The sequence below is a fragment of the Pseudorca crassidens genome, chromosome 9 (genome assembly GCF_039906515.1).
Source record: "Pseudorca crassidens isolate mPseCra1 chromosome 9, mPseCra1.hap1, whole genome shotgun sequence".
NCBI classification, from domain to species: domain Eukaryota; kingdom Metazoa; phylum Chordata; class Mammalia; order Artiodactyla; family Delphinidae; genus Pseudorca; species Pseudorca crassidens.
This window is the reverse complement of record NC_090304.1, coordinates 78,982,226-79,001,269: the sequence shown is the minus strand read 5'-3', so window position 1 is coordinate 79,001,269 and position 19,044 is coordinate 78,982,226. Positions and strand designations below refer to the sequence as shown.

General features: G+C 40.2%; 1 protein-coding gene across 1 annotated transcript in view; it reads right to left on the bottom strand.

Moving 5' to 3' along the window:
• Positions 1 to 4,277: 4,277 nt before the first annotated feature.
• LOC137230786 (tripartite motif-containing protein 77-like) overlaps positions 4,278 to 19,044 on the bottom strand; it is a 42,982-nt gene continuing 28,215 nt past the window's right edge. Inside the window, exons 2-7 of the mRNA XM_067750831.1 lie at positions 15,501 to 15,915; positions 14,707 to 14,802; positions 12,194 to 12,424; positions 11,142 to 11,164; positions 10,319 to 10,416; positions 4,278 to 8,987 (exon numbers count right to left, since the gene is read on the bottom strand). Of these exons, the coding sequence (XP_067606932.1) occupies positions 8,494 to 8,987; positions 10,319 to 10,416; positions 11,142 to 11,164; positions 12,194 to 12,424; positions 14,707 to 14,802; positions 15,501 to 15,911 (1,353 nt within the window). The 5' untranslated portion in view covers positions 15,912 to 15,915 and the 3' untranslated portion in view covers positions 4,278 to 8,493. The remainder of the gene's footprint in view (positions 8,988 to 10,318; positions 10,417 to 11,141; positions 11,165 to 12,193; positions 12,425 to 14,706; positions 14,803 to 15,500; positions 15,916 to 19,044) is intronic.

The following is a 19,044-nucleotide window of genomic DNA, read 5'->3' as shown; positions in this document are numbered from 1 at the left end:
CTGCACTGACCCTCCGGACCAGAATAGGTCTTTCTTTATATAAACTCTGGTCTTTTCTTACATAATAGTTTAAATTGCAAGAGATAAAGGAAGTGTTCAGTGCCATATTCCCAGCAGATAATGTCTTTATCTGCAGATAAAGACAGATAATGCCCAGTGTCTGGGCACTAAAATATTTGATGAGTGAATAAATTAATAAATGAGATGAGATGATTGTCTTATTGGCAGTAGGGTTTTGATTACGGTGTGCTACTCAATAATCTTTCCTACAGTTTACATAATATACAGTTTCCTTCCAAATTACATTTCTGAAAGGAACGTAGTTTTGAAACACTTATGATACCAAATATTTCTGATTCATAAGTGAGAATAGTCATTAAAAGAAATGTTATAAGCCACTGAAAACGACATAAAATGAATCAGAAGAATAGGAAATGTTGAAGAGAGTATGGAATAAAAAACTTACTTCGCCCAGTGGTTCTCAGAGTTTGGTTCCAATTCAAACAGTATCATCATCACCTGAACCTTGGTAGAAATTCAAATTCTTGGCTTACACCCAAGACCTCCTGAATCAAAAGTCATGTGAGTGGGACCTGAAATCTGTAGTTTATCAGTCATTCCAGGTAATTCTGATGACTTCTGACGTTTGAGAAACACTGAATTAGGCTGATTTACAAAGAAACAAAGACTTAGGAAATTTATTTCTCAGATCTAAAGTATCACTAGACACAAATTGATTTATTACCGTTGATTAACTATACTTTAATGATAAAAGCATAAAGGTGAAGATTAAGTTTGTTTTTAAATTTGTTTTATTTATTTTTGGCTACGTTGGGTCTTGTTGCTGGGCGGGGGGCTTTCTCTAGTTGCGACGAGCGGGGGCTACTCTTCCTTGTGGTACACAGGCTTCTCATTGCGGTGGCTTCTCTTGTTGCGGAGCACGGGCTCTTGGCGCACAGGCTTCAGGAGTTGTGGCACGCGGGCTCAGTAATTGTGGCTCATGGGCTTGGTTGCTCCGGGGCATGTGGGATCCTCCTAGACCAGGGCTCGAACCCGTGTCCCCTGCATTGGCAGGCAGATTCCCAACCACTGTGCCACCAGGGAAGCCCAAAGATTAAGTTCTTAAAGAGAATGTTGAGGATTCCAAAAATAAATTTGAATAACAGATTATTTTCGTGGACAACACACATAGTCATATTTCTTGAATTGTTGACTACTTAAACTACACTTTTTTTTTTGGTCTGGGGAAATACAGGAAGCAGACAATATTAAAAAAAATTCCATATGTAGTTAGGTATAAAACTAATGAATTTAATTTACTTTCTTGAAAATTATTCAGAAAAGACATACAATTAGATTTGTAGGAATGTTATTTTTGGAATAACATTTTATTGGAATAATTTGGAGGAATGTTATTTTGTACTTAAAATTCTGAATATATGTGGTATGATGAGATGATTTCAACATGTTATATAGGCAGCACAGGACAGTGAACCCTGAGAAAGAGGAAACAAATGAGGGAAACCCAGTGATAGACCCACCTTACTGCCTGAAGATTTCTAGGTCACAACACAGGGTGGGGGGACCCTGAGTGTAGATGTGAGTTCAGGGAGGTCAAGGTGGTTGGAGTTCCCAGGACTGAAGCCTGCTTGAGGGTAAAGCTGCACAGAGAGACAGAGACAGACAGAGACAGACATCTCTAGAGGGCCCCAAAGGTGGAGTCTGCAGCTGAATGCCGGTCCATTAATGTTTGTGAGGAAATCTTCCAGGTCAAGAAAAGAGGACCCCAAAGAGAACCAGTAGAACAATCCTGCATCTCACACAGGGCTGGGAATAGTTGTTGTTTCCTCATTCACAATGGGAAATCCTTGAACTACATGGGATATAGGGGAGAGGACGTGGAAGGGGATTGCCCCTCTGGTGGGGAAATCAAGCCCAGATTAAAGACTTCTCTCTCCCCACTAACAGAGTTTAAAAGCACGCTTTGAAAGTCAGGATTTGTTCCAGAGCTAACCCCACTTCTACACTCCTGTGCAGCCATGACGTCTCTGGCACAAAGAGGCAAAGACAACAGAGAAATTAAAGGCGGTTCCACCCGCACTCTTCAAGTAACAGACACCCCTTCTCCCAATTACTCTGGCCTGAAGGAAGGGCTCTCCCAGGGCCACTGGTGCCCATGCCACTGGCACCACTCTGCCATTTTGCTGTTGCTACACAGCACAGCTTCATGACTGAGCCTGGTCTTGGGTCAGGAGTGGGAGAGAAAACAAGAAAAAAATGAGACTTCCCACCTCCACACTTTTCTGTTTTCAGGGGCCTCTTTGCTGATCCTCTGATGGGAAAGAGAGGGTCTCTTGGAGTTTTTCTGTGAGCTCCTGCTGTGCAGTTCAGAGACTGGGGCCTTTCTTTGGTCCCGGAGTAAAGCCAGGAAAGAAAAGAGCCATAGGAAAACCAAATTTTTGTCACTCAGTTCTTTGAGATTCTAATTCATTAGACTGATGCGCCACCTGTGCAAGCACCAGGCTGACCTGGCTCTGCTCAGAGACACCCTCTGGTCTGAGTCTTCTTGTCCCTGACAGTCGATCACTCTCCCCAGCCTCTGCCACCCCCTGCCCTGCTGTGGAGCCGTCGGGCTCACGTGAGCTTTCCGCAGGTATCGGAGCAGTGGGCTACGGCAGTCTGGCCTCTGTCAGAGATCAGGACTTCTCCTGATGTGCTGCTGGGTAAACTACAGCAATGCCTCTCCCACCCCGCTCAGATGCCTCCCCAGTCCAAGAAGCCTCTGCATTCTACAGCCAGCTCTTCCCCGGGCCCTGGCAGTCCTTGGTCCAGTGCAGAGCTGCGATGTGAAGTATGCTTCATGGGGCTGGAGTGTTCGCTAGGCTCAGGCTGGGCACGTGCTGGGGCAGTTTTCAATCTGCCATTTCTGCCCTGCCAAGGGAGTCAGCAGGCACACACATACTCCTCACAAGCAGAGCCCAGGCCTCCCACATCCCTCCTGCTAGTCCCAGAGCAACTCCAATCAGCCAAAGGAGCTAGTCTTCCCTACACAATATTATACACTAAATGTCCAAAAGGGTTGTTTATGTACTTCTTAATGAAAGAAGTTTAATGAGAGAGCTTAAGATTTTAAAGAGAATGTTGGGGATTCAGAAAATTAGTGAAACATTTTGGAAAATAGATTATTTTCATGGAAGATATACACAATTATATTTTTTGAGTCATTTGCTTACTATAAAAAGAAGAAAACTTCCTTTCTTTAGTTTAGAAAATACAGGAAACGAACAATAGCCAAAAAATACTCTAGATGTAAGTAGGTAAAACATTAGTGAGTTCAATTTACTTTCTAGAAGATTAGTCAGAAAAGACTTTGTAATCATATATGCATTATTGGATTATTTAAATTTCTGGGAATACAGTCCTAAAATGAGAGGATTCTAAGTGATTACTGTATACATATAAATTTTACACTAGACATGGATATCAGCAATATTAGAGCAGTGTCCTTTCCTGGGTCAAAATATCAAGTACATATTCTGAGATGTCAGTAGCAGATGTTATGATCTCAGGACGCTGTAACAATTAAGCCATGGCCCATTGGCACAAAGATGGAGAAAATGACCACAGGAACCAAAGAGAACGCCTCAAACTCTCCTGATGTATGAATGTCTGATTTATGCCTGAACAGGCACACATTGCATGTGGGTGTAAAATAGACTTCTCAATAAATCTGCTGTGGTATTTACCTAATGCCATCCACGAAAATCAATTTCATGTGGATTGAGTTCAATGGGAAAGACAAATTCATCATTTTAAAAGGAGTGAATATTAAAAGAAAATCTTTTTGACCCTTTTTTACACAGTGATTTCCTAATTAAGAAACAAAACACACAAATTGAATAAGAAAAATGATCAATTAACTATAAACATTAAGCATTTCTGTTATCAAAAGTCATCTTAATGGAAGAGAAATGCTGGGAAAAACACTGTAATCTATAAAACTAGCAAAGGATAAGTGACCAGAATATACCAAGAGACCTGAAAATCTATAAGACCAATATAAGCCCACTACCCCAAGCACAGAAGGACAAAGCAATAAGTTCACAGGAAATAAAGGCAGATATACATAAAAAGATGCTCAAACTCATTGGAAATCAGAGAAATAAAAATTAAAATCACAATCACTAACTTCAGATATTTTTTAATATAACATAATATTATTAATATTATGTTATTTTAATTACATTAAAATAATATTTTTTAAAAACTATTAAACTCTGGTGATGACAAGAAGAACCCAAAATATCTCATGTTATGGGAGTAAAAATTGATACAATTCTTTTGGAAATCAATCTCTAGTAAAATTCAAGTTGAACATATTTCAAATCCTGATTGAATAATCTAGACAAGAACAAGTGCTATATGTGGCAGGTACAAATTGGTCATAACAACATAATATACAATCACCAAAATAATAATAAAAAAGAAACTCTGGCCAATCTCAATTCCATTACTGGTGAAATGGCTAAGTAAACCTAAGTATAGTCTCATTAAAGAATGTCATATGTCCTGATTTCAAAATATATTCCAAAGCTACAGTAATCAAAGTGATATGGTACTGGCATAAAAAAATACATAGACCAATAGAACAGGATTGAGAGCCAGGAAATTAACCTGTGCATATACAGTCAACTAATCTTTGACAAGACCAAGAACACACAGTGAGGAAATGATAGGTTCTTCAATACATGATGTTGGGAGACTTTTAAGTTCCTTCCTGCATAGGGCAGTGCTTAGGTGTTACCAGGGTTAAGAAGTGTTCAAAGGAATTAGGAAAGCTCTTGGACTTTCCCAGCAGTCCAGTAGTTAAGAATCTACACTTCCACCGCAGGGGGTGTGGGTTCAATCCCTGGTCAGGGAACTAGATCCCACATGCCTAGCAGCTCTGCCCCCCCCACAAAGAAAAAAAACAAAGGAAAGCTCTTATCCAAAGCACTGGGTGGTGCTTAGCAATACTGAAGCAATCCTGACTCCAGGCTTCTAAAACACTGGACCCACGAGGGTTGGGGGATCCAGTGCCAGGGGTCCTTAGCCCCTGAATGGGAACATCTAAACCTGGGAGTCACCTAGCAAGGCAGGGTCCTGATGGACCGTAGTGACCATGATCCTGGAATTCTCACCCCTCTTCCTTCTTGACCCAGCACTGACTCATTTGCCTCAAAGGTCATGGGATTCCTCTTCTTCTAAGTCAGATCAGTGCTTAGTAACCACCCAGAAGAGCTTCTCTTTCCAGTGGGTACTTCCTGCCATGGGGATGGGATAGAGGGGGAACACTCATCCCACATCACCCTTTGCTGGGACCCACAGCTTACAGTGCAACCAGGGCTTAGAATCTAGTTTCCAGAAACTCAAATGGAAGCCCCCACCGCAACATCATCAAAACCTGGCATACGTCATTTATTCGGCAAAACAAATATCTAGCAAAGGCCAATGTTGATAAACTTGACAGTCTAGATGAAACAGGTAAATTCATTGGAAGATACACGCTACTAAAGCCCACTGAAGATAAAAGTAAGTAAAATGAATAGCTGGATACCCATTAACAGAATTGAATCTGTAATTTAATAAATTACTCTCAGACTTCTCTTTTGAGCAAAAATGAAGCAGCAGGGATGGGATTTGCTCTTCTATCTTAAACAAGGACAACCCAGAAATGTGACATATAAAGGCAACAGTTTTCAGACATTTGACAATAAGCATCACAGGAGAGTAAACTTAGAGAGAGGGACCAAAGCAGGGGAGCCTTGTGACAGTCCCATTTTACTGCCTGGAGATTTCTAGACTTGTCACAGGGAGGGGGAACCCAGACAGATCCCAGTGGTCTCCCCGAGTTGAAGAGACAGGGTTGGAAGTTCAGTAAAACCAAGGTGGCTGGAGTTCCCAGGACTGAGTACTAGTTGAGGATAGAGTTGCACAGAAGAGAGCTCCAGAGAGCTCCCACAGCAGGAGCCTACATCTGAGTACAGATCAGTGAATGCTTGTGAGGAAAATATCCAAGATCAAGGAAAGAACCACCCCAAAGGGGTAGATGGAACAATACCTCAGGTCACACAGGGCTGGGAATAGTTCCCACTATCCAGAGTGAAAAACCCTCACGGTACAGGGCATATCTTTTAGAACACTCAGGGAGCAGGGGGGTTGGTATTGTCCCAGTGGTGGGGAAAATCCAGCCCAGATTAAAGACTTCTCTGCTTTTTCCTTACACCGTTTATAAGCAAGCCTTGAAAACTGGAGATTCTTCCAGAGTTAACACCACCTTCTGGCCCCTATAGGACTGTGGTGGTCCTCAAGTCAAAGCAACAATAGAAAACACTTAAGAAGATTTCACGCACACGCCCCACTTTGGACAATAGGGGCCTCTTTCTGCAGTTCCTCTGGAAAAGGAAAAAAGGGCTCTCTTGGGACAAAGCCTCCCCATCTGCCATTTTACTGTTGCCACTCACTGTACCTTTTTGACAGTGGCTGATCTTGGGGCAGCACTGGAAGAGAAAAAGAGAAGCTGAAAAGAGAAAAGGTGATTTCCTCTCACACTTTCCTGTTTGCAGGACCCTCTTTTCCTGGTCCTCTGACTAGAAACCAGGTGTTTACGTTTGAGCTTTTGCTGCATGCGCATGCTGTGCAGATCAGAGAACTGAGTCTTCCTTCAGTTCAGTCAATGCCAGGAAGGAGAAGAGGAAAAATAATTCCACCAACTCACCTCCACTGTGGGTAATTATTCAAGTCTTAACTTCTCTCCTCATTTCACTTTCTAGTTTTAATTTTTCACATTCCTCACATGGTTAATTTTTATGGTCAGTTCAGAGTTTTCAGTTGTAATCTGTAGGTGAGACAGACTATGGAGAATTTCTTCCATTTTGGCCAGTGCAAGAGTCAATACAAAACTTTTCAGTATGCAACAATTCTTGGACCCCTTCCAAAGATGAGGGCATTATTAGATTGCTTTAAATCCCTAAGCAAATATCTGGAAATCTAGTTATAATTTCTTTTCCACTACAACTTCATAGAAATACATATAATCCCCAAATTCTTCCCTAAGCAACTTCTCTTTAAAGAGAGAGAGCAAAAGTTGGAGAGATATACTCCAATAAAGATGTAAAAAAAAAAAGATGGAGAGATGGAAGGAGAAAGGGGAGTGGGGAGAGAAAGATTGATTCTTCTAAAAGAGAAGAAAAAGAAAAAATTGTTTTTCCTTATGATAAGCTCTCCTAGAATCTACTCTTTTAACAGCTTTCCTATCTATCATACATCAGTGTTAACTAGAGTCATTATGTTGGACAACACATCCCCAAAGAGATTGATTTCAATGTCTGATCACTTTACAAAGTTGTAAGATCTAAGTCAGTGACACTCTCTGAAATGAAATTTCACTGTTAACAGCTTGGATGTTTTGTGCATGTAAGAAATAAAGTTTATTGTCCATCCTTGAAAATGTATATTCAAGGTATTTTCACTCTACATATCTTCCTTAAAAGTACTGCAGTATCCAAGCATCTAGGTCTTATTATCTATACTACTACCACTCTGATAAAATATGTGTATGTTCCTAAAAATCTCTGTTCATCATTGAGAGCTACTAATAGCAACATTGAGGAATCAGATCATACACAGTCTATATTTTGCCAGTTAAAATGAATTTCTGAGCCACGTACCTGAACAATAACTTAATTCACATCTTTATTTAATATTTCTCATCGCTTCTTGAGCTGCTAATTGTGTCTACATTAGAGTAACTTTTTTTTTGGTTATATAGCCTTTGCTTTTAATAATTTTCCTACACATTCATTCATTTGTCCCAATATATTTTTGATGTCTCTCATATCCTTAACCTGGTGTTTCATCCCTGGAATGTGGCTGGGAAGAGGACTAACGTTGGCCTTCGCTTCTTGCAGTCTGCAAACTAGAAAAGAAGACCCAAAATCTATTGTGAGTTTTACAAAGAGAAAGAATAAGCTGTTCTTGAGGTCATATTATAATTGACCTAATCTAGTTTGGTAAACTGAGGATTAAAAGAGGAATAGGATTTAGCCAGATGAGTGCAGGGAGAAGAGAATTCTACGCTGCCCTTGAGTTTTGACAAGGACTCTCTGGAAGGAGAAGCCTCTGTGCTTTTTGTTCATGCATTTGGCTGAGTTTCCACACCCATGTATTCTTTAATCTCTAGCAACTTCAGATGGCAAATGAAAAGTACATGGATCCTACCCAATAAAATAAAAGAGATTACTTTTATTTAAATAAAACAGAAAAGACAAATGTACATCGTTAACATTATCACCACTTTAAAAAATAACGCAGCCATGATATCTCCTGAAGGTAAAATGAAGTTAAACACAGTGAAGTATACTTGATTTTCCCCATTCTAGAAGTCCCCAGGATAGAAGCCCCTCAGCTATTAGAATTGCCGAGACCTTGGTCAGGTTTGGGAGCTGTTCCTGATCATTTGGGTCCACACCAAATGAAAGGTCTGAGAGGGAAAGAGAAAGAGCGTGAGAGGAAATTACAAATGAGGGAACTTCTGGCAACATTAATAAAGCTTATTATACCACATTCATAATCTAGAAACACCCCTATCCAGCCCTGGGGTCTTTGGATATAGTGGGGTAAGAGTGGGAATGTAGAAAAGAGACTGAAGTGGTCCTCCACGCTGACACACAGAAGTAGAAAAATATCCTCAGAGTTAAGTAGCATATCATTCCTACTTGTCCAGGATTCCTTGCAAAGTCCTATAATCCAGTTACGAGAGTTTCCCACATTCACCTCCCAGTAATGTTTGCCAGTGGTGAAGGTCTGAGCACCCCATGAAGGAGTATTCTCTGAACTTGCTGGATTACGGGGCACGTCTTGATGGTCAGGACTGCACTGCAAACGTCTCAGGTCTTCAGTCAGAGCCACATGACAATTTCTTATTTTATGATCCAACGTAACATACACTTCAGTAAAAAGAAAAGAGCAAAGTCAAAGAACAGAGTTTTAAAGTTCTGAGGGACGGACAATTGTGGCGGTATTGTGGCAGAGGTTTAGCAACCGAATCTCTGGAACAAAGCAAAGCTGGTTTGCCTTATTTGCTGGGAATATTCCAGCCCACCGTGACCATTTTCAAGGTGCCAGCCATTCAGTAATTGCTCCTAAAATTCTGGAACTTGTAACAATTCGCTCCCATGAGTGTGTCAGTACGAGCTAGCTCCAGAACACCCCTTTACCAAAGGTGACTAGACAGAGTGTGTCACTGGAAATCCAGAGAAAGAACAGGAAGGGCTTCTTGTCTATCTAAAGAGCCAGAAAATCTCTAATCGTACAACTAGATGAAGGAAAATTTTGAGAATACATAAAGATGTGGGATATCAGGCTCTGGCTTATTTTTACTAACTAACTCCTCAAAAACTGGGGAGTTCATTCATAGATGTCAAGAAAATAGCAAAAAAAAAAGAAAGAAAAAAAGAAAATAGCAAAATGGCCCTTAATTCACTTAAGTCCTCTCATTAATCCACTCTCACAAAATAAAATAGTAATAAATATATTATACATTATACTTTAAATATGATATTGTTTTTATTTTTAGTCCTAAATAGTGATCACATTGCTTAACATTTAAGGAAGCAAAAATAAAATAAACCAAAACCCCATCTGTGCCTTTTTTTAGAAGTGATTTCTCTCTTAGGATTTCTAATGGAGCCACCGCTGAATCAGAATCCAGCTCATCCCATCTCAGGCCTGCTTCTCCTTTGTCTGCCAGGCTCACCCTTCAGTTGCATTTGTCTTAAGGGGCCCTCTGTGCAACAAATCATAGGTTCAATTTGTTTTGTGGTTGTACTTGTTGTATATAAAAATACTTTTAAGCTTTTTACAAGTCTTGTGATTTTTCAAATGTAATTATTACATTCAATATTCAGATAAACATTTAAATAACAACATTAAGGTGATTCTAAGAATCTGAATATCTGCATATAACCACAGTTAACTACAAGATGAAATACACTGAATGGATATGCAGTTTTTATAGGGCAGAGTGTTCTTTTTTTTTTAAATTTTAACTCACCACAAGTAACTATATAAGAAACTGTCATATTCGATTGATTGTTTTTGACAGGCTTCAGTTAGCTTTCTGACTGATAATTAACAATAAATTATAAAGTTAGTTATAAAGCAGTGCCTGCTTCCCTGTTCTCTGCAAAGAACAGACAGAGCAATGAAGAGAGATCACCAGCATGTATCTAGTCGTGAAGGAAATATTACTGCCTTCACCCAGAGAGCTGCCTCTTACCTCGGAAGCTGTTAAGCCTTTCCAACATCCCAGTGATGGTCCATGTACTGAGCTGTGGGTCCATAGGCTGAGGAATGTACAGCTGCATTAACTGACTCCTGTAAAAAAAAAAAAAAAGACTCACTTACTAACAGGCCCAAAGGTACCATTAGCAGTCCACTGATGGTGCTGCATCAGAATCCTCATAATTAGGTGTGAAGGGTGTGAATCTAACTCCTCAGATGGAGGAACACTACAGTTGCTATTATATTTTACAATCTGTTTCCCTGCTCTTAGCATATCAATCTTAGTAGAATATGTCACCTCAATCATAATTGTGTCTGTTTCCTCTCTTCTAGCTTCCCTAGGGGATCCACACAGCAATTCTCATTTAATTCCTGAAATCTAATAGGTGGCAAATAGTTAGAATTTGCCATCTGATACATATGGATCCTCAGCACTATCGTATGTTCTTTCTTGATGATTCTACCTCCCTCCTCGTCTCAGCATCCGTCTACCTGCTGCCTCTCTGAGCTTATCTGCCTTTCCCATAGATGACCAGGAATAATCCTCAAATATCGATAATTAGAATTTGGAAATTAGGGGGCAGGAAAAATAGTTGTCTCTTTGCAACTTCTACAGTAAGGCTTGCAACTGAAACTACACTCCCCTCAACCCTACTTTCACCTAAGGGTAGACTATATAAAACCTGGCAGACTTTTAGAGAAGGAAGGAATAAACGCAGACAGAAAGAAACTTCTCATTAAAAAGGGAGGGTCCATCTCAACAGAAATAGCCTGATCACTATCACAATTACCATGATTTGAATAGGGGGCAAACTTACCTTTTCATTGTGTCTCCCACACCCTGTAAAGAGAAAGAAAGGAAGGCTTAGCTTTCAGCAAAAGCTCTCCTGTTTAGTCTAGTTTGAGGACATGAGATTATACTGGGAAATTCACTATCTCCAGTTCTCTTCCTTGGGGAAAATCATTTGCCATTTCCCTTATCCTTAAAAAGATGAAACCCAGTCTCACACTTACATACAGTTGATAAAATCATACTCTTGATAAAACTGAAAGTCAGAAGATGTTCTTAGGGTGCACGAATGGCTGTGCTTTGTTGTAATCTACAACAGGATTCACAGCGTTCCCCAAAGTTCTTATAAGGGTGTGAAAGCTAGAACCTCACAACAGAAAGAAGGCATACATCCCATATTCACACATATTACCAAGTACACATACAAAGTTATATTATCTGCTCACAAGCTGCTCTCTTGCAGCTGGTCAGAAACTGTAAATATAGTCGTCCCTGAGTATATGAGGGGAATTCATTCCAGGACCCCTTGTATACCAAAATCCATGGATGCTCAAATCTCTTATATAAAATGGCACAGTATTTCCATATAATGTATGCACAATTTCCTGTATACTTTAATCACCTCTAGATTACTTATAATACCTAATATAATGTAAATGCTGTGTAAATAGTTGTCAGCATTGACAAATTAAAGTTTTGCTTTTTGGAAATTTCTGGGTTTTTAAAAAATATATATTTTCCATCGGCAGTTGGTTGAATCCCCGGATGTAAAACCTATAGGGATATGGAAGGCTAACTGTATAGTAGAGGAATAGAACAAGAAGGTTTGGGAGATGTTCTTCTGGATCTGTTACTTGAACCTTTCCACACAGTTATCCTTCTTCCATATAAGGCAAGAGTGATGTTTCGTCTCCAGATTATACTGGAGGAGCAAAACTCACCATCGTAGAGGCAGAAGAAGAATCTGGACTTTGGAACCAGAAAAATAATGGAGGCCAAAAAGGATGTAACTCCAGTGGATATAAATGCTTTCCAAGCAGGCTGGTGTTCAGCACCCTAACGTCCTTCCTTAGTCCTTACCTGGAGCATGTCCACGTCTGCTTTAAGGCACAGTTCCTTCAGCTCCTCATATATTCTTCTCAGGAGTTTCCCCATATGAACCATTCTGGCTACATTTCTCCTGAGTCTCTGAAAAACAATCTTGCCTTCAATTGCCAACATCTCTAAATGTTTTTGCTTTTCTTCCTGGAGATATTGATATACCTTAGGGTATTCAGCTCCTATCATCACCATCCGTAGATTCACAAAACCCTGCAGTGACATTGGATTAATTAGGTCATGTATCTGGATGGTTTTATTCTTCTCTTATCATCTATTATCTACGTGTTATGTATAGAATACTTGTCTTAGTTTGTTTGGGCTACTATAACAAAAGCACAATAGACTGCATAACTTATAAATAACAGCATTTACTTCACACAGTTCAGTAAGGTGGGAAATCCAAGATCAGTGCCAGCAGATTTGGTGTATGGTGAGAGCCACTGACTAGATAGCTATCTTTTTTTTTTTTTTTTTTTTTGCTTAATAATGATTAAAATATATTCCACTTTACAAAGCACATTCACATACTTGGTTTTCATTTTGTTACCATATGCATGTATCTTTTTTATTGAAGTGTAGTTGATTTACAATATTGTATTAATTTCAGGTATACAGCAAAGTGATTTGGTTATACATACATATATATATGCATATATCTATATTCTGTTTTTTCCCAATTCTTTTCCATTATAGGTTATTACAAGATATTGAATATAGTTCCCTGTGCTATAAAGTAGGTCCTTGTTGTTTATCTATTTTATATATAGTAGTGTGTATATGTTAATCCCAAACTCCTAATTTATCCTTCCCCCACTTTCCCCTTTGGTAACCATAAGTTTTTTTCTATGCCTGTCGGTCGATTTCTGGTTTGTAAATAAGTTCATTTGTATCATTTTTATTTTTAGATTCCACATATAAGTGATAGCATATGATATTTATCTTTCTCTGACTTAATTCCCATAATATGGTAATCTCTAGGTCCATCCATGTTGTTGCAAATGGCATTATTTCATCCTTTTTCGTGGCTGAGTAGTATTCCATTGTATAAGTATACTACCTCTTCTTTATCCATTCATCTGTTGATGGACATTTAGGTTGCTTCCATGTCTTGACTAGATAGTCATCTTTTGGTTGTGTCCTCACATGGCAGGAGGGGCAAGCCTCCATAGGGCTTCTTTTATAAGAATCCCACTCATAAGGACTCTGCCTTCATGACCTAATTACCTCCCAAAGGCACGACCTCCTAACACCATCACTTTGGGGGTTAGAATTTCAACATTTGAACTTGGTGGGGGGGAAGGGGGGAACCCAAACTTTTGTACCATACCTTCTGTTTTCTCTGCTCCAGAAGGATGGGTTCTCAGAGAACTGCTGGTTCACTCCCTTCGCTTCTTTAGGTCTCTACCCTGATGTAACGTTCATAATGAGTCTTCCCTGACCAGCATACTTTCTCCCCAAGCCTGTACTATTTATACACATTCCTGCTTTAATTTTCTCCCAAGAACTTTACAAATGTGAGGTATTATAAATGTTACTCTTTTTTATTTGTTACATGACTTCTCTTACTAGATTATAACCAACTGAGGTCAGTGATTTTCTTCTTTTTGTCCATTTCTGTATCTCTTTGTGGGCCTAGAACAGTGAGCAATGCATCATATGCCCTCCTATGAATGAGTGGTTTATTAGAAAATCCATCCTAAATGATCAAGATAATTTTATTATTGCCTTTGGTATTTTCACAGCACTGTATACAGATTTCTGTTTAATGACATATTCTATACCATAGCCTGTTGATACGTCTTCTTTAGAAGTGATTGAGTTCTTTGAAAATAAAAATGTAGTTTATTTTTATTAAACCTTCAGTTTCAGGTTCCCAGTTCATATATCTGAATCAATGAATGATACAACCCAAAATCCTTAGGTAGACGTTCACAATCTTGCCATGGTTATAATTACATTTCTAGCCGTAACTCTCACTGCCTGCTTCATACCCTATGTACTAATTAATAGGAGCTACTTGCAGGTCCCAGACAATTCCATGATTTGTCTCATTTTTAGCTTTCTTGTCCCTTAGGTGTCTGTGTCATAAATACCCATGAATTTACAGATTCTACTAACACATTAGCATTGGGATGATTTTTACTTGTTTGAGAAGATTTTCTTAACATTCAAAGTTTATTAATCTCCTACAGAACTCTACTTTTACCTCCATCCCAGTGACCATTGCATTTTGTTTTGTGATACTGCATTTTCTTGTCCCTGCTAAAGTACAATATTAGTGGTAGACACTGCTTTATCAAGAAAATCAGGAAAAATCTTTTAGTTACATTTTGGGTTCATTCAACATGAAATCCTATATTGAAGGTCATGTATGTAGCTCTCTCTGATCACTCACTCAGGGGACATTATGTTTTAATTCAAGTTCTTCCACTGTAAGTTACGAGGCTATTTGTCCCAAGCTGGTTCCAGTGGATACAGGGTCTACTGCTTACCTCCCATACTCTGAATATGTTGGTCACTTTTTTTATATTTCTCTGATTTTCTTTTTTCTTTTTCCAAATAGATTTCATTTGCATCAGAAGGTTCTCCTGCAAAATAACCATAAATTGGAGTACTAGAAAAGCAAAGGTAGTACATTTCAGATACTTAAAAGAAGATAGAAGGGTATGAACATGGGACAAACAGTAAAGAGAGCAGAGATGTCAGTGATTTTCCTGGGGAACACTAACTGATAAATCTGAGAGATCAACCAAAAACAGAATGCCTAAATTTAGAAAATGTAATCTATTATCTGAGGAATCTAACACTGATATTGTAGTAACCTGGTCAATTTTCAGAAGTGAATCTTGCTTTATATTTAATTGTGAAATATTAGCCCTCAGTTTTCCTAAGGCACTATAAGAAAATATTGGCCAGTGTTTCTAAATCTTCTATAATTAGAACAGCATCATCGTAATCATAGTTGTAGGAGCCAATGACTGTTACTGAAACTAGAGATTTATCCAGCACGTTACTTACACTGAAATACCAGCACCCTAATTCTCATCAATTTCATCATCATTCCTGTCTTTCAGCCCAACAGAATTTAAACTTCAGGAGAACAAGAATGTTGTCTAGTTTCTTCACCGCTTTATCCCTAGATTTCAGAATAGTGCCTGGCACATGGTGTTTAGAAATTCGATTTGTTTCCTACATAAAATAATAATAACAATCAATGTATTTGCCTCATTGCCTATCAGATACAGGGTCGTCCACATTTCAAAGTGCATTCAGAGATATCACTTACCCTGTAGTGCTCTGCAACCTGCTTTACTGGATAGTGTTCATGCGTGGTATGCTCTGGGGAATGAGAGCAGAACAAACACAGCAGGCTCTTGTCAGTTTGACAGAAGTAGAGCTTTATCACTTGGTGTATCCTACACATCTGCTTGGCCGAGCTAGGTAACTGGCAGACAACTGATCCTCTGGTAGGAAGAACACGTTCCTTAGCAAAAATAGTGCTTTTGAAGTCCATTTTCGGAGATACTGCCTTGCACACAGGACAGCAAGGAGCTGTTTGGACATCTTCCCACAAGAGACAGAGGCAAGGAGTACAAAATCTGTGCCCACAGCTAATGGTGACAGGGTCTGTGAAATTGTCCTTGCAGATGGAGCAGATGAACTCACTGGGGAAACACTGCGTGAAAGCAGATTCCATGTTTCTGAGAAAATAAAAGGAAAGGACATTCTTTACCCTTGGCATGTGAGTTGAGCTTTGAGCCTTCTCTCACTAATACACATATGTACTGTAGGAGGACAGGCCATGTTTTGAATAGGATGGCGAGGCACAAAGAGAGTCCTACAGACTGGTAAAATGCATTATTATTTTCTTACATTGGCCTCCAGCACTACTTCTCATTTCCCTATTAGAAATCCAGGATTTTTCACATATATTATCTCTCTTTCAAAGACAAAGAAATCAGAGGTTCTGGGCTCATTCATAGGCAGTGGGTCATATTGTGTCCAAAACTATCACAATTTCCCCCTTTTTTCCTCTCTCTGATTGGTTAGCACAGGGTATTTGTTCCAATTCTGGCCAATGAAATAAGAAACTAAGACTCCTAGGACAATTCCAGAAAAGATTTTCTTGCTTCAGAAGAGATGCGTGGAATTTAAAAAAAAAAAACCTGCCTTTTCTGTTTCTGGACATTTCTTGGATACAATACCCATTTGCATAGCCATCTTGTGGTCACAACGTGAACTAGCCTAAGGAGAAAAGACAATAGTCTAAGGATAACAAAAAAGATGGAAAGAAACTGCGTTCTTAACAATGACATTGAACAATAGTTAACCGAATTCTGGAGACGCCAATTTCTGACTAAATTAACACAAATCCCTATACTAAAGATCTAACAGAAGAAAGTTTGTGCTCACTACTGCATAAAAAAAGAACTTAGTACAGTATCTACTGTCATATGTGATACGTCAGGGGTTCAACAAAAATTATGAGGCATATCATAAGGCAAGAAAAATGTAGTCTGAACAGGCAAAGCAGGCATCAGAACCAGACTTAGATACAACACAGTTGTTAGAACCATCAGACAAAGAATTTAAAATAACTGTGATTAGTATGTTAAAGGCTTTTATAAAAAATGTAGACAACATGCAAGATAGGTAATTTCAGGAGAGGGATGAAAACTATAAGAAAATCAGATAGGCTAGATATAATATAGGCAGAGAATTTTGTGTTTGCGTTCAGGAGTAGATGCAATACAAGAAAGAAAAGTATCAGTGACCATAATGGTAGGTCAATATAAAATACCAAAACTAAACACAAAGAAGAAAAACGAAGAGTAAAAAATTAAAACAGAACAGAGCATCAAAGAGCAGAAGGACAACATTAAGTGCTGTTTAACATTGTTTAGCATCTGTGTCATTAGATTTCCATAAGGAAAATAAAGATATAACAGAGCAAAAGAAACATTTAAAGAAATAATTTGAGAGACTCTTCCAAAATTAGTGACGGACACTAAAAAAAAGATCTACAAGGGAAGATGGCGGAAGAGTAAGACGCGGAGATCACCTTCCTCCCCACAGATAAACAGAAATACATCTACACATGGAACCACTCCTATAGAACACCCACTGATCTCTGGCAGAAGACCTCAGACCTCCCAAAAGGCAAGAAACTCCCCACGTACCTGCGTAGGGCAAAAGAAAAAACAGACAAAAGGATAGGGACGGGACCTGCACCAGTGGGAGGGAGCCGAGAAGGAGGAAAGGTTTCCACACACTAGAAGCCCCTGCGTGGGCGGAGACTGCAGGTGACGGAGGGGGGAAGCTTCGGAGCCTCGGAGGAGAGCGCAGCAACACGGGTGCGGAGGGCAAAGCAGAGAGATTCCCGCACAGAGGATCAGGGCCGACTGGCACTCACCAGCCCGAGAGGCTTGTCTGCTCACATGCGGGGACGGGCGGGGCTGGGAGCTTAAGTTCCGGCTTCGGTTGGAGCGCAGGGAGAGGACTGGGGTTAGGGGCGTGAAAACAGCCTGAAGGGGTTAGTGCGCCACGGCTGGCCGGGAGGGAGTCCGGGGAAAAGTCTGGAGCTGCCGAAGAGGCAAGAGACTTTTTCTTCCCTCTTTGTTTCCTGGTGCACGAGGATAGGGGATAAAGAGCGCTGCTTAAAGGAGCTCCAGAGACGGGCGAGAGCCGCGGCTAACAGCGCGGACCCCAGAGACGGGCATGAGGCACTAAAGCTGCTGCCGCCGCCACCAAGAAGCCTGTGTGCAAGCACAGGTCACTCTCCACACCTCCCCTCCCGTGAGCCTGTGCAGCCCGCCACTGCCAAGGTCCCGTGATCCAGGGACAACTTCCCCAGGAGAACGCACGGCGCTCTTCAGGCTGGTGCAACGTCCCGCCTGCCTCTGCCGCCGCAGGCTCGCCCCGCATCGTGCCCCTCCCTCCCCGCGCCCTGAGTGAGCCAGAGCCCCCGAATCAGCGGCTCCTTTAACCCCGTCCTGTCTGAGCGAAGAACAGACGCCCTCAGGCGACCTACACGCAGAGGCGGAGCCAAATCCAAAGCTGAGCCCCAGGAGCTGTAAGAACAAAGAAGAGAAAGGGAGATGTCTCCCAGCAGCCTCAGGAGCAGCGGATTAAAGCTCCACAATCAACTTGATGTACCCTGCATCTGTGGAATACATGAATAGACAACGAATCATCCCAAATTGAGGAGGTGGACTTTGGAAGTAAGATAGGTTATTTTTTCCTCGTTTCCTCTTTTTGTGAGTGTGTATGTGTATGCTTCTGTGTGAGATTTTGTCTGTATAGCTTTGCTTTCACCATTTGTCCTAGGGTTCTGTTTATTTTTTTACTTTTTCTTCAAAAAACGTCCGTTTTTTTTACTTCAAAAAATTTTTTTTCTTAATAATTATCTTTTATTTTAATAACGTTATTTTATTTTACCTTATTTTATTTTATCCCCTTCCTTCCTTCCTTTCTTTCCTTCTTTCTTTCTTTCTTTCTTTCTTTCTTTCTTTCGTTCTTTCTTTCTTTCTTTCTTCCTTTCTTCCTTTCTTTCTTCCTTTCTTCCTTTCTTTCTATTTTTTCTCCCTTTTACTCTGAGCCGTGTGTATGAAAGGCTCTTGGTGCTCCAGGCAGGAGCCACTGCTGTGCCTCTGAGGTGGGAGAGCCAACTTCAGGACACTGGTCCACAAGAGACCTCCCAGCTCCACGTAATATCAAACAGCAAAAATCTCCCAGAGATCTCCATCTCAACACCAAGACCCAGCTTCACTCAACGACCAGCAAGCTACAGTGCTGAACACCCTATGCTAAACAACTAGCAAGACAGGAAC